General features: G+C 38.1%; 1 protein-coding gene across 2 annotated transcripts in view; it reads right to left on the bottom strand.

The window, feature by feature from the left end:
- CENPP (centromere protein P) overlaps positions 1 to 12,882 on the bottom strand; it is a 222,571-nt gene extending 209,689 nt beyond the window's left edge. For both annotated transcript variants that reach the window (XM_077773966.1, XM_077773967.1), the window contains exons 1-2: positions 12,749 to 12,882; positions 11,100 to 11,188 (exon numbers count right to left, since the gene is read on the bottom strand). In XM_077773966.1, the coding sequence (XP_077630092.1) occupies positions 11,100 to 11,188; positions 12,749 to 12,791 (132 nt within the window). In that variant the 5' untranslated portion in view covers positions 12,792 to 12,882. The remainder of the gene's footprint in view (positions 1 to 11,099; positions 11,189 to 12,748) is intronic.
- Between the last annotated feature and the right edge of the window lie 433 nt (positions 12,883 to 13,315).

The raw sequence follows: 13,315 nt of genomic DNA, 5'->3' as shown, positions 1-13,315 counted from the left end.
CTAGTTGCTTTAGGTGAGCTGTTAGATTTTGCACTTGCACTTTTTCTAATTCTTGAAATTGGAGTGCAATGTAATTTCCTCTTAGGACTGATTTCGCCACATCCCATAGGGTTTGGATTGTTGTATTCTCATTTTCATTTGTTTCCATAGATTTTTTAATTTCTTCTCTAATTGTCTGATCTGATTGGCCCATTCATTCTTTAGTAGGGTGTTCTTTAGCCTCCATGTTTTGGGGGGTTTTCCAGACTTCTTCCTGTGATTGCTTTCGAGTTTCATAGCATTGTGATCTGAAAGTGTGCATGGTATGATCTCAATTCTTTTATATTTATTGAGGGCTGCTTTATGTCCCAGTATGTGATCTATCTTGGAGAATGTGCCATGCGCACTTGAGAAGAAAGTGAATTCCATGGCCTCAGGATGTAGAGTTCTAAATCTATCTGTCAAATCCATCTGGTCCAATGTGTCATTTAAGTCCATTGTGTCTTTAGTGATTTTCTGTCTAGTTGATCTATCCATTGCTGTAAGTGAAGTATTAAAGTCCCCTGCTATTAGCACGTTCTTATCGATAAGACTGTTTCTGTTTGTGATTGTTTTATGTATTTAGGTACTCCCATATTTGGTGTGTAGACATTGATAATTGTCAGCTCTTCCTGATGGATAGACCCTTTAATTATTATATAAAGCCCTTCTTTATCCCTTGTTATTGTCTTTACTTTAAAGTCCAGTTTGTGTGATGTAAGTATAGCTACCCCAGCTTTCTTTTGACTTCTAGTAGCATGATAGATATTTCTCCATACCATTACTTTCATACCCTTACTTTCAATCTGAAGGTGTCCTCCAGTCTAAAATGAGTTTCTTGTAGACAGCAAATAGATGGATTTTGTTTTTTTATCCATTCTGCTACCTTATGTCTTTTGATTGGGGGCATTTAGTCCATTTACATTCAGTGTTATTATTGAAATATGTGGGTTTAGACTCATTGTGTTGTTTGTGGGATTCATGCTTGTGGTGGTGTCTCTAGCATCTTGCGTTCCTTGCAACACTTCCCTCAGAGAGTCCCCCTCAGGATTTCTTGTAGGGCTGGTTCAGTGGTGACAAATTCTTTCAATTTTTCTTTATTTGGAAAGACTCTTATCTCTCCTTCTATTCTGAATGACAGGCTTGCTGGATAGAGGATTCTTGGCTGCATATTTTTTCTGTTCATCACATTGAAGATCTCCTGACATTCCTTTCTGGCCTGCCAAGTTTCAGTAGATAAGTCTGTCACCACTCTGATAGGTTTCCCTTTGTATGTGAGGGCCCTTTTCTCCCTAGCTGCTTTCAAAATTCTCTCTTTGTCCTTGTATTTTGCCAGTTTCACTATGATATGTCATGCAGAAGATCAATTCAAATTACATCTGAGGGGAGTTCTCTGTGCCTTTTGGATTTCAACATCTACTTCCCTCCCCAGCTTGGGGAAGTTCTCTGATCTAATTTGTTCCAGGACTCCTTCAGCACATTTCCCTCTCTCTTCCTCTTCTCGGATTCCTATGATACGGATATTGTTCCATTTGATTGTATTGCTGCACTCTCTAACTCTCCTTTTGTGTTCCTGTATCAGTTTATCTCTCTTTTTCTCAGCTTCCTTTTTCTATAATTGTGTCTTCTAATTCACTTATTCTCCTTTCTGCCTCTTCAATCCGTGCATTAGACTCCTCCATTTTATTATATATCTCATTTATAGCGTTTTTTAATTCATCACAATTATTTTTAAGCTCCATAGTCTTTGTAGCAATAGTTTCTCTGATGTCTTCCATGCTTTTTTCAAGCCGAGCGATTAATTTTATGTCTATTGTTCTAAATTCTTGTTCAGTTATGTTGCTTATATCCGTTTTGAACGGTTCTTTAGCTGTCAATTCTTCCTGAAATTTCTTTGGAGGAGGGTTCTTCCATTTCATCATTTTGGTTAGCTTTCTATCTCTTGTTAATTTTAAAAGCTTGTTGTACACTCGGTCCCTGCGAGTTCTGCTGTATTAAAGAGGGCTCTTTGTTTAGGGCTGTCTGTTCAGAAAGTGTTCTTTGAATGGTGTCTTTTGGGTTCTCTTGCTGAGAGTTTGGCTATTTTGTTTCCCTCCCGTAGCAGTATTTGGGACTCTCCACCTCGTGTACTTTGCTTGTTTACTGAGGTGGCCCTACCAGCAGTGGAGAGGTGATGAGCCAGCCGTGTCTTTCATTCTGACTTCCAGTTCGTCAGGCGCCGATGCTTTTGCTGGGGGCAGACACACTCAGTCGGCACTTCTCGAGCTGTCCGGTGCTTGGCCAGTCCTCCAATTTCTGTCCTGGGTGCCCAGCTGCACCTCGCTGCCGCGCACGCACCTCTGCGAGTCCCCAGCCCGAGGTCCCCTGCGATACCCAGAGGTCTGCAGTGCGCCCGGAGAGTCCTCAAGATTTCTTTTTAAGTTATCTTCTCTTTTCTTTTCTCCTCTTCTTTTCTTTCTTTAAATAATCTCTATATGCAGTGTGGGACCTGAACTCATGACCATGAGATCAAGAGTTGCGTTTTCCTCTGATTGAGGCATCCAAGCGCCCCACTTTAGGGTTTTCTATATAAAATACCATGTCATCTGCAAATAGTGATAGTTTTACTTCTTCCTTTCCAATGTGAATGCCTTTTATTTCTTTTTCTTCCCTAATTCCTCTGGCTAGGACTTCCAATACTATGTTGAATCAAAGTGGCAAGGGTAAGCCCTGTTCCTTATCTTAGAAGAAATTCTTTCATCTCTTCACCATTGAGTATAATGTGGGTTTGTCATAAATACCTTTATTATATTGAAGTATGCTCCCTCTTATACCTATTTCTTGGGTGTTAATATAAAAAAGGATGTTGAATTTTCTCAACTACTTTTCCTATATCTATTGAGATGATCATATGATTTTTTTATCCTTCGTTTTGTTAATGTGATATATTGCATGGATTGTTGCAAATGTTAAACCACCCTTGCACCCCTGGAATTAATTCCACTTGATCAAGGTGTATAATTTTCTTACTGTATTGCTGTATTTAGTTTGTTAATATTTTGTTGAGGGTTTTTGCATCTATGTTCATTGGCAATATTGGCATATAATTTTCTTTTCTTGTGATGTCCTTGTCCGGTTTAGGGTAACACAGGCCTCTTAAAGTGAGTTTATGGATCTTCTTTCTTCTATATTTTTGTAAGTATTAGAGAAGGATTGGTATTAATTCTTCTTTGAATGTTAGATAGAATTCTCCAGTAAAGCTTTCTAGTCCTAGATTTTTGTTTGCTAGAAGGTTTTCAATTACTCATTTAATCTTACTAGTAACAAGTCTTTTCAGATTATTTCTTCTTGATTCAGTCTCAGAAGGCTCAAGTCTCTAGAAATTGATTTATTTTTTCTAGATTGTCCAATATGTTGGCATATAATTGTATTCTTATTATCCTTTCTATTTTTGTGATATCAACCGTAATGTCTCTTCTTTCACTTCTGATTTTGAGTTCTCTCTCAAAATATTATTGTTTATCTTTCAAAGAAAACAACTCTTGGTTTCACTAGTCTTTTCTGTTGCCTTTTTAGACTCTGTTTCACTTATTTCTGCTCTGAGCTTTGTAAGTTCCTTCCAACTATGGGCTCTATTTATTTGTCTGTTTTTCTTTTCTAGTTCAGTGAGGTGTTAAAATAGGTTTTTAAAATTTTTTCTTGTTTCTTGAGGTATAAATTTATAGCTATGAACTTCCCTTTTAGAATTGCTCTGCTGCATTCCAGAACTTCGGTATGTTATATTTTTATTTTCCTTTGTCACAAGGTTTTTTATTATTTCTCATTTGATTTCTTCATTAACTTGTCAATTTTTTAGTAGCATGTTGTTTAATCTCCACATCTTTGTGCACCTTCCAGTTTTCTTCTTACAACTGTGGTCAGAAAAGTTGCTTGATATTAATCTTCTTAAACTGTCACAATGTGTTTTATGGTCAAACATATAATCTATCCTGGAGAATGGTACATGTGCACTTGAGAAAAATGTATTCTCTTATTTGTTAATGGAATGCTCCGTATGTATGTGTTAAGTGCATCTGATCTAACCTGTCACTTAAAAGCCCATGTTTTCTTATTGTCTGGATGATCTATCCATTGATGTAAGTGGGATATTAAAGTCCACTACCATTACTGTACTGCTGTCCATTTCTTCCATTAGGTGTTTTAGTATTTTTTATATACTTAGGTGCTCCTATTTTGGGGTACACAGATATTTACAAATGTTATATTCTCATGTTGTGTCAGCCCCTTTGTTGTTATATAATGTCCTGCTTTATCTCTAATGATAGTCTTTGTTTAAGTCTATTTTGTCTAGGGGCGCCTGGGTAGCTCAGTCAGTTAAGCACTTCAGCTCAGGTCATGTTCTCATGGTCTGGGAGTACGAGCCCTGCCTCTCAAGTTCTATGCTGACAGCTCAGAGCCTAAAGACTGCTTAGATTCTGTGTCTCCTTTCTCTCTGCCCCTCCACCACTCATGCTCTTTCTCTCTCTCTCTCAAAAATAAACATTAAAAAAAACCTTTTAAGTCTATTTTGTCTAATAGAAGTATAGCTACCCCAGCTTTCTTCTGGTTTCCATTTACATGGAATATCTTTTTCTATCCATCCCTTCACTTTCAGTATGTGTTTGTCCTTATATCTGAAGTGAGTCTCTTGTAGGCAATATATAGATGGGTCTTGTTTTTTATCCATTCAGCCACTCTATAGTTTCGTTTAGAGAATTTAGTCACTTTACAATCAAAGTAATTATTAATAGGTATGTACTTATTGTCATTTTGTTATTTTCTGGTTGTTTGTATTTCCTCAGTTGTTCTGCTTTTACTCTCTTCCTTGGCTTCTTGACTTTCTTTAGTGGTAGGTACACTTAGATCCCTTTCCCCTTATCTTTTGTGTATCTACTATAAGTTTTTGGTTTGTGGTTACCCTGACACTTACATATAACTTGTATTTGTAATAGTCTACTTTAAGGTAATAGCAACTTACATTTGAACAAATAAAGCTCTACATTTTTACTCTCCTTCCATGTAATTTTACATCTTTTTGTCACAAGTATCCCTTAACTGATTACGTTATTTTTACTATCATTTTTTAACCTTCACACTAGCTTTATAAGGTATTAACCTATTAACTTTACTGTATATTTACCTTTACCAGTGAGATTTATACTTTCATGTGTCCATGTACTAATAAGGACCCTTTCTTTTCAGCTTAAACAAGTCTCTTTAACATTTCTTATTAAGGTCAGTTTAGTGATTATCAACTCCAGGTTTTGTTTGTCTGGAAAACTTTTCTCTCTCCTTAAATTTTTGATAATTTTGTCAGATAAGAGTATTCTTGTTTGGAAATTTTTTTTCTTTCAGCACTCTGAATATATTGTGCTACTTCCTTCTGGCCTGAAACATTTCTGCTGCAAAATCTGCTAAAAGTCTAATGAGGTGTTCCTTATACTTAACAAATTCCTTTTCTCTTGTTGCTTTTAAGATTCTCTCCTTGTTTTTAACTTTTGATATTTTATTTATGTGTCTTGGTCTCTTCTGGGCTCATCTTCTTTGAAACTCTCTGGGATTCCTGTATCTGGATGTCTGTTTCTTTCCTAAGATTAAGAAGCTTCCCACCCACTTTTTCTTCACAGAAATTTTCTGGCCTTTTCTCTTTCTTCCTCTGAGATTCCTATAACGTCAATGTCAGTTCACTTGATGTTGCCCTGTAAGTCCCTTAAGTTATCTTTCCTTTTTTATTCTTTTTTCTTTTTGCTTCTCTGGCTGGGTCAGTTCCTCTGCCCTGTATTTAAGTTCACTGATCCTTTCATCTATTGAGTCTGCTGTTGTATTTTTCAGTGCAGTTACTGTATTCTTCATTTCTGCTGCAAAGTCTTATCTTCTTTAGTTTGGAACATATTTCCTCTGATTCTTCATTTTCCTTGACTTTCTACATTGGCTTTTACACATTACAAGAAACACCTGTTTCTCCCAGTCTTGTATGGTTGATCTTATTCAGGAGATGAAGTTTATCACTCAACACCACAATGGCTCTTAATTGTTTCTCAAACATTTGTGATTATTCAAGTAGCCTATTTTATTTTTAATAGCTCCCAGTAGTTGAGGGTGTTCCAAGACCAGATATTAACTCAAAATTTCCCTACTTTGGAATCATTTTATTCATTTCATTGGGTTTTAGGGTAAGTAGTTACAAAAACATACTTAGTCCTTCTCCCTACAAACTGACACCCATCTGACTTATTATGGAAGATGAATATGGACACATGTTAATTCTGATGTTCTTATGACACCAGAGAGGAACTCTAGAGAACAGCACTGTATATTCCAATCACCTCTGACAATAACAACTGTGCCAACATGGGTAATCATTCAAACTCCCTTGATGCATTTCCCTATAAAATAAGAGCACTGAGCTTAATAGTCATATAGAGACCTTATAAGTCACTTACGGTTCTCACCTTGTATTACTATGATTTTATTATAACAATATTAAGTATAATAGTTTTATTATTTAGGTTACTTTTCAATTTTCTGATGGTTAAATATCTCCCTCTAGTGGAAATTTTGTTTAAAAAAATGTTTAAGAATCAGAAAGTTGCAGTGTCTTCATTCTTTTTTTTTCCTATAAGTCTCAACTATAAAAAATCTGAACATGCGTATCTCCTAAGACTAAGCAGGTCTAATATTCTAAAGTCATATTTACACAAAGAGGCCTAGAATATGTAGGTATTTACCATTAAGTAATAAAAAGTTTTTTAAAATTCTCATCAGGTCATTACATTAGAATTCTTTTTTTTTTTTAAAGGAATTATCTATATATTTTTTTAATGTTTTATTTATTTCTAGGAGACAGAGAGACAGCACGAGCAGGGGAGGGTCAGAGAGAGAGGGAGTCACAGACTGAAACAGGCTCCAGGCTCTGAGCTGGCAGTCAGCACAGAGCCCGATGCGGGGCTCGAACCCACGAACCACGAGATCATGACCTAAGCGAAAGTCGGACGCTTAACTGACTAAGCCACCCAGGCGCCCCCATTACATTAGAATTCTAAGCAACAAAGAAATATAGTTGGTTGTTCCCTACTTCTCCCACATATGACTCATTCCTAAAATCTTCCTTTTTCGAGAGTTGTCTGTGACTGTTTGAAACATCTTACTTAGTAATCTGCTTTTCAAGAAAAATCATAAAATTGGAAAGGTGCAGAGAGAAACCAAATGTTGTTAACATAACCAGCCAAAGTCTGCAGCAAATTAAGTAAAATTGAGCAGTTCAAAAATTCTTACTATTTTGGGGCATCTGGGTGGCTTAGTCAGTTAAGCATCCAACTTCAGCTCATGTCATAATCTCAAATGTCATGAGCGCAAGCCCCACTCTGGGCTCTGCACTGACACTGAGGAGCCTACTTGGGATTCTCTCTCTCACCCTCTCTCTCTTCCCCTCCCCCACTTGCATGCACCAGCACGCTCTCTCTCAAATAAACCTAAAAAAATTCCTACTATTTTGAAATGTAAACAATGACAACTTGTATCTCTTTAGAGATTCAGCAGTTACTATGTATCTTTGTCTTTCAAAGAATATCAACTGTCCTCTTCTTAGATTTTTCGTCCCTGCATCTCCTAAGGCATATGGAACAGAAACTACTGGTAGTTCCCAAAACTTGTACTTCTTTCTTGCACCAATTTTTCACTGGTCTCATGGCCATGCATAACAAAGACTGAATTTCTAGCCTCTCTTGCACTAAGTTACTGGCCAATATAGTGTAGGTCAAAATGATGAATGTTACAACTTCTAGAAAGTATCTTTCAACAGAAAAGGTAAGCCCTTGTTTGCCCATCCCCCTTCCCAACACCTTACATGCTCAAACCATCATCATACCATGATTTCTAAGCCACAAGGCTAATGGCAGAGCCTGATACTCATATTGTCACCATCCTGGCTCCTGAAAGCTTACCTTACAATTTTGTTTAAGCAACAGAGAGACTTCTAGTACTTTGATCCACCTTTATTAAGTTTTCTGTCATATGCAGCTCAACTAATTCCAATTTATTCAGCAAATGAGCTAATAGTATACATTTAAGCCATTAGTAAATGCTCATAAAATTTTCAATCATGCTTTGGTACTATGGGATCATAATATTAAGCTCAAAGTACTGTTACTAATGACATTATGTATGGGCTGGTGCCACCATGGCCCAGTAAAAGGTGGGAACATGGTGACTGCAGAAGGGCCCCACGTGGCTCCAGTCTTGTCTGCACTGCCTCAAACAGCCACCCAGGACCAGCAAGCCAAACGACTATAGGAGTTACCCAGTTCCAGCTCATGCTGCGAATGCCTCTGGTCAGGTAGCAGCCATTCTTCAGAAGCACAACATGTCATTAAAAATACCCCCAAACTTTGATGTCATCCTTGATCTGACTCATAATGGGATCAAACTACCATTGGTGTTTTCCTTCAGAGTCTTAAGATGACCAAAATACACAACTAAAACAAAAAGAAGTTTAAAAAAACTGCAGCCTATTTTATCTCTTAGGCCATAGCCCCACTAATGAACACTCCAATCAATCTTTGGGGGCAAGCCATTCAGAAATGTACAGCTCTACTCAGCAGCTGGTTCACCTCAACTTCAAAGGAGAACTTTCTTTTTTCAGTTGGACTTATGGACAAGCTCCCAGAATGAGCCTAATTTGGACAAAGTCTAGCTATTCTCCATATAATCTTTGGAATGACTGTGTAAAAGATAAACAATAAGAGAAATAACCTGAAGGACCCAAAAGCTACTAGGACACTCCAGGGCAATGTATTGAATAGAAATCTGCTATTACAGATTTCTTAGACACAGAGATGGACCTTGGGCCTCTGACTCCACCAACCTGACATGGACTGTAGGCCTGGTCCATTAATGGAGATCAGGATGCAGGTAAGTATGTGGAATATCATTACTCTGAAAATAGGATCACCTTAGCCCCAAAAAGAAAAAATTCAGGGGCCCATGGGTGGCTCAGTTGGCTGAGCATCCAATTCTTGATTTTGGCTCAGGTCACGATCTCACAGTTCATAAGATCGAGCCCTGCACTGAGCTCTGTGCTGACAGTGGGGAACCTGCTTGGGATTTTCTCCCTCCCTCACTGCCCCTCCCCAACTTACACTCATATTCTTTCAAAAATAAACTTAAAAACAAAAACAAAAGAAGAGAGAGAGAGAGAGAGAGAATTCAATTGGCATGACTATGCAACCTTTTGCAATGGGACAAAACCCAGGTGTTCCTGGACACCCCAAGAGAAGTATGGGATCTTAGCACAGACTTTCCATCCCAAATGAGACCAATCCTTTTGTATCCACATTCTGTTTTAGTCTTTGGCAGATAATCTTTGAGGTTTTTAGGTCATGCAACACAGTAATATCACCTTGGTGACCCTGTATGGTCCCAAGGCCTGGTAACAACCTGGAAAAGTTTACCTCCCCTAAGGCTACTCATCACCCATGCCCTGACTGTGACATATCCTGTTCAACTAGCCCTGGAAACGACACACTGTGAATGTCCTCAGTTATCTCAGCAGTCTTGTAAAGGGAATATGCTGGGGCACCTGGCTGGCTCAGTCAGTTAAGCGTCTGACTTCGGCTCAGGTCATGATCTCACGGTTCATGGGTTCGAGCCCCACATCGGGCTCTGTACTGACAGCTCAGAGCTGGAGCCTGTTTCAGAGTCTGTGTCTCCCTCTCTCTCTGACCCTCCCTGCTCACGCTGTCTCTCTCTCTCTCTCTCGCTCAGAAATAAAACATTAAAAAAGTTGTTTTTTTAATTTAAAAAAATAATAAAAAATAAAAGAAAAGGGAATACGCTGAGGTGGGAGCTCGGTCATCCTTTGAGGGCCCCAGACACCCCTCAGCCCCTTCTCTGCCTGGCAGGACCAGAGGCAGCAACCAGGGATACGGACTGCAAAGACTTCTCAAGAAGCAAAACCTCTCACCAGGCACCTAGAGTGGGCGCTCCAACTCGCTGGGGGTGGCTATCACCACTTAAGGAGGCAGAGTCCTGATTATCTGACATCAGTCCTTGCTCTATGCGAAAGGAGAAAACTTGGGACTGCTTTTGTGGCTGAGGACAAGGATCAGGAATCTTGGTACCTAACCATGAATATAAGCACCATCTTGTCCATATGACTTAGGTTGTGACACCTGGGCAGCACCTGCTTTGGTTACCAATGAGTTGAGACCAAGACAGCCTGTCCCCGCTTCCCTGTTCACCTCCTTTACACATACTCCACGTAGGCCCAGTCCACAAAACCAACTAGTTGAACTATTTTTCTGGTATCAAAGTTTGTGCCCAGGCCCGGTCAATTCTTAAAATTACACCTGGATCCCATTCTTATCGGACCCATACTTTGAAGGTGTCTGAGCCTTGTTCTGCCCAACCCTGGCCATATGCCACACACTGTCTTTCTATCTACTTCCTGATTTTACGCAAAAGTCTTAGCCAAAAGTATCCCTCTCTTGTGTCATGTCTTAGCAGTCCAATATAACTTGCTGGTGTAACCACAAACCACTTTGGAGTCTAATTTTCCAGCCCCTGAGCTTTCAAACGGCTATGGTTCCAAAATGACCACAACCTCATGAGAGGCCCTGAACATAAACACTCAACTCAGCTACTCCCAAATCCCTGATCCACAGAAAATGGGTGAGATAAACAGTTTTTTGTTGTTTCAAGCCACAAAATTTGGGAGATATTTGTTAGGCACCAGCAGATAACTAATAAGTAATAGAAGGCTCGCATATCAGCAGACTAATGAGGGCATCCAGCACTATTGTCCTGGCCTCTGAGAAATGAGAAGGATCTTGCTATCTGCCTTCCAATAAAAGCACACATACCCTCAGCAACAACCATATGCAGTTGCCAGGGTGTTTATACTATAAAGATTTTTCTGACATGGTATCACTTTGCACAAATGTACTATAAGAGGTCCCTAGTTCATTAATTCCTCCCAAGTTCAGCCATTACTGAAGGCTGCAGTGAGGGAATTGCTTAATCACAGCAGCAGAATCTTTGTTATCACAACATACTCCTTCATTTACCTGGATTTCCAGAATCTGAAATTCAAGTTGAAATGTAATCATGTGGCAATTTCCTGATAACCTGTGTCTCTGTAGAACTTTCTTTATACCTGTAAATCAGAAAAAAACAAATATTTTATTTGCAAATAAGTTTCCTTCAAACACCTCTTAATTTTTGTGAACATTTATAACATATGTGGGGATACATGTGAAGCTGTATGTTAGCATTTACACTGCAAATAGGTAAAAAAATATGCACCAAACTGATTTACCTTTGCAAAGATGAATTAAATATAACTTGTACTTTCTATATCTCAATTATACCAAAGACTACAATAAGAAATAGAACATGCTAGTATACCCTACACAAGTTTGAATCATAACTAATGGGTTTTTCCCAACGTTATCGGACTCTAGCTAAAAAGAGTACATGAAATCAACCTTTCAAAACTTTACACTTAAATGTATAAAATGCATTTTGCTAAGTATACAACTCAATATTTTTTTAACATGAGTTTCCCATCTAACTACCACTGAGATAAAGATACAGAAATTTTAAAATATGCCATAAAGCTCTCCATGTCCTTCCCCAGGCTACTCGTCCCTCAAGAGATAACCAGTATTTTGACTTTAACATCATCTAATTTTGCCAACAAAGGTATTTTTAGAAGCTCACAACTCCACAACAATAAAGAAAAAAAAGGAGAGTAACCTAATTTTGGAATCTGGAAATCAGATGGATGAGCTAGATATCACACAAAACAAATCTAGGACTAAGCTGACAGAACTAAGCTGGCAGATTCAGGAAAATTAAAACCTAAGCCAGCAATGGGAGAAGCATGGTATTAAGCCCATTCAAAAGCATTCTGAATAGGCTGCACCAAGTACCCCACAACGAAGTCAACATAGGAAGACGCAAAATGGGAAGACTAAGATTTCTGCACTAGCAAAACATATCTGGCCAAACCTCACTCTCCCATCCTCTTTGTTTTCCCTATTTTCCTTTCAAATACCTCAAGTACTTAAATTCTATCACCCATTTCTTATGTATTTCAGACTTCTGCCGAGGTGTGCTACCCAAGGACCTCTGAGGTCCAACTCACTTTATCTTCCCTGTCATGAGGGTTACTTCAGTGGAAAAGTCAAAAAGCATTTAAAGAAAGTGATTCTTTTCCTTAAAGGTTGATACTCTTGCCCAAAGTTCCCACGTCCGATGCACAGCTGAATTAACTTCCCCTTTATAAGGGAGTAGTAGATCACAAACTCTTGGCAATAAACACTCAATCACTTGGACCAGAAACCCTCCTCTGGAAAATGGTCCAGATCCTGAAACATTTATCTTGGCCACAGGCCAAGGAGTAGAGCACTTTAGATGAGACAGCTCTCAACTCTGAAGATTTGCAAATTAATCATGCTATCTTTCACTTATCTGTTACTTGACTATTAAAATACTTAATGACAAAGCCTGTCTTCCTCAATATCTATTTCAGGCAGCTTTAAAAGAGTATTATGCACACTGTGATGTTCAAAAGACACCTGACAAAACAAGTTTACCACACCACATAGTCAAATAGTTACCTTGTAGGATTTTAATTCAAAGACATGACAAGCAATTTCCTGCGTAATGAGGTAAACTTCAACATCACTTCCAAATTAAAGTTAATGCTTACTCTTGTCTGTCTTCTCAGTGTTTGTTAGGTCCTCTGTTTTCATGGAGTAATTTCTTATATTGATGCCAGTAAGTGTGCTTAGAAAAAGAAGTTCTGATTCTAAATGTCCAAGACGACCTCTCCGATCTTTTGAAGAGGCCCATGCTCCAAAATCTGATTGATGTATTTCTTGAAGCGATTTTCTAAAAAGCAAATGTAACAATTACTTCAGTGAACTACTAACAAGTGTTTATTTCTTCAAACCGTTTCCATTTTGTCTTTCTCACTTTCTTCCCACTAAAACTACCTAAGATTTTTCTTAAAACCAATATGGCTACTAACACTGTAATCTTTAATCTCAAATTAAAACAAAGCTAAATAAATTATACTACCATATTTCTACCTGTTACAAATAATTGTAAAATAAATTATAACAAGAGTACTTTGCAATATTAAAATGTCTGTTTATAATGGAATGTTTAAAATACTCCAAAGTAAATATCTGATATCCCAAGCCATCTCAAATTATTTTTGTAAATGTCTTTAAGTAACAAAGTAATGTTGGCTGGCTAGTTTTAACTTCTAAAA

This window comes from Crocuta crocuta, unplaced genomic scaffold, assembly GCF_008692635.1.
Source record: "Crocuta crocuta isolate KB4526 unplaced genomic scaffold, BGI_CrCroc_1.0 scaffold866, whole genome shotgun sequence".
Lineage (NCBI taxonomy): Eukaryota > Metazoa > Chordata > Mammalia > Carnivora > Hyaenidae > Crocuta > Crocuta crocuta.
This window is presented reverse-complemented; position numbering and strand designations above follow the sequence as displayed.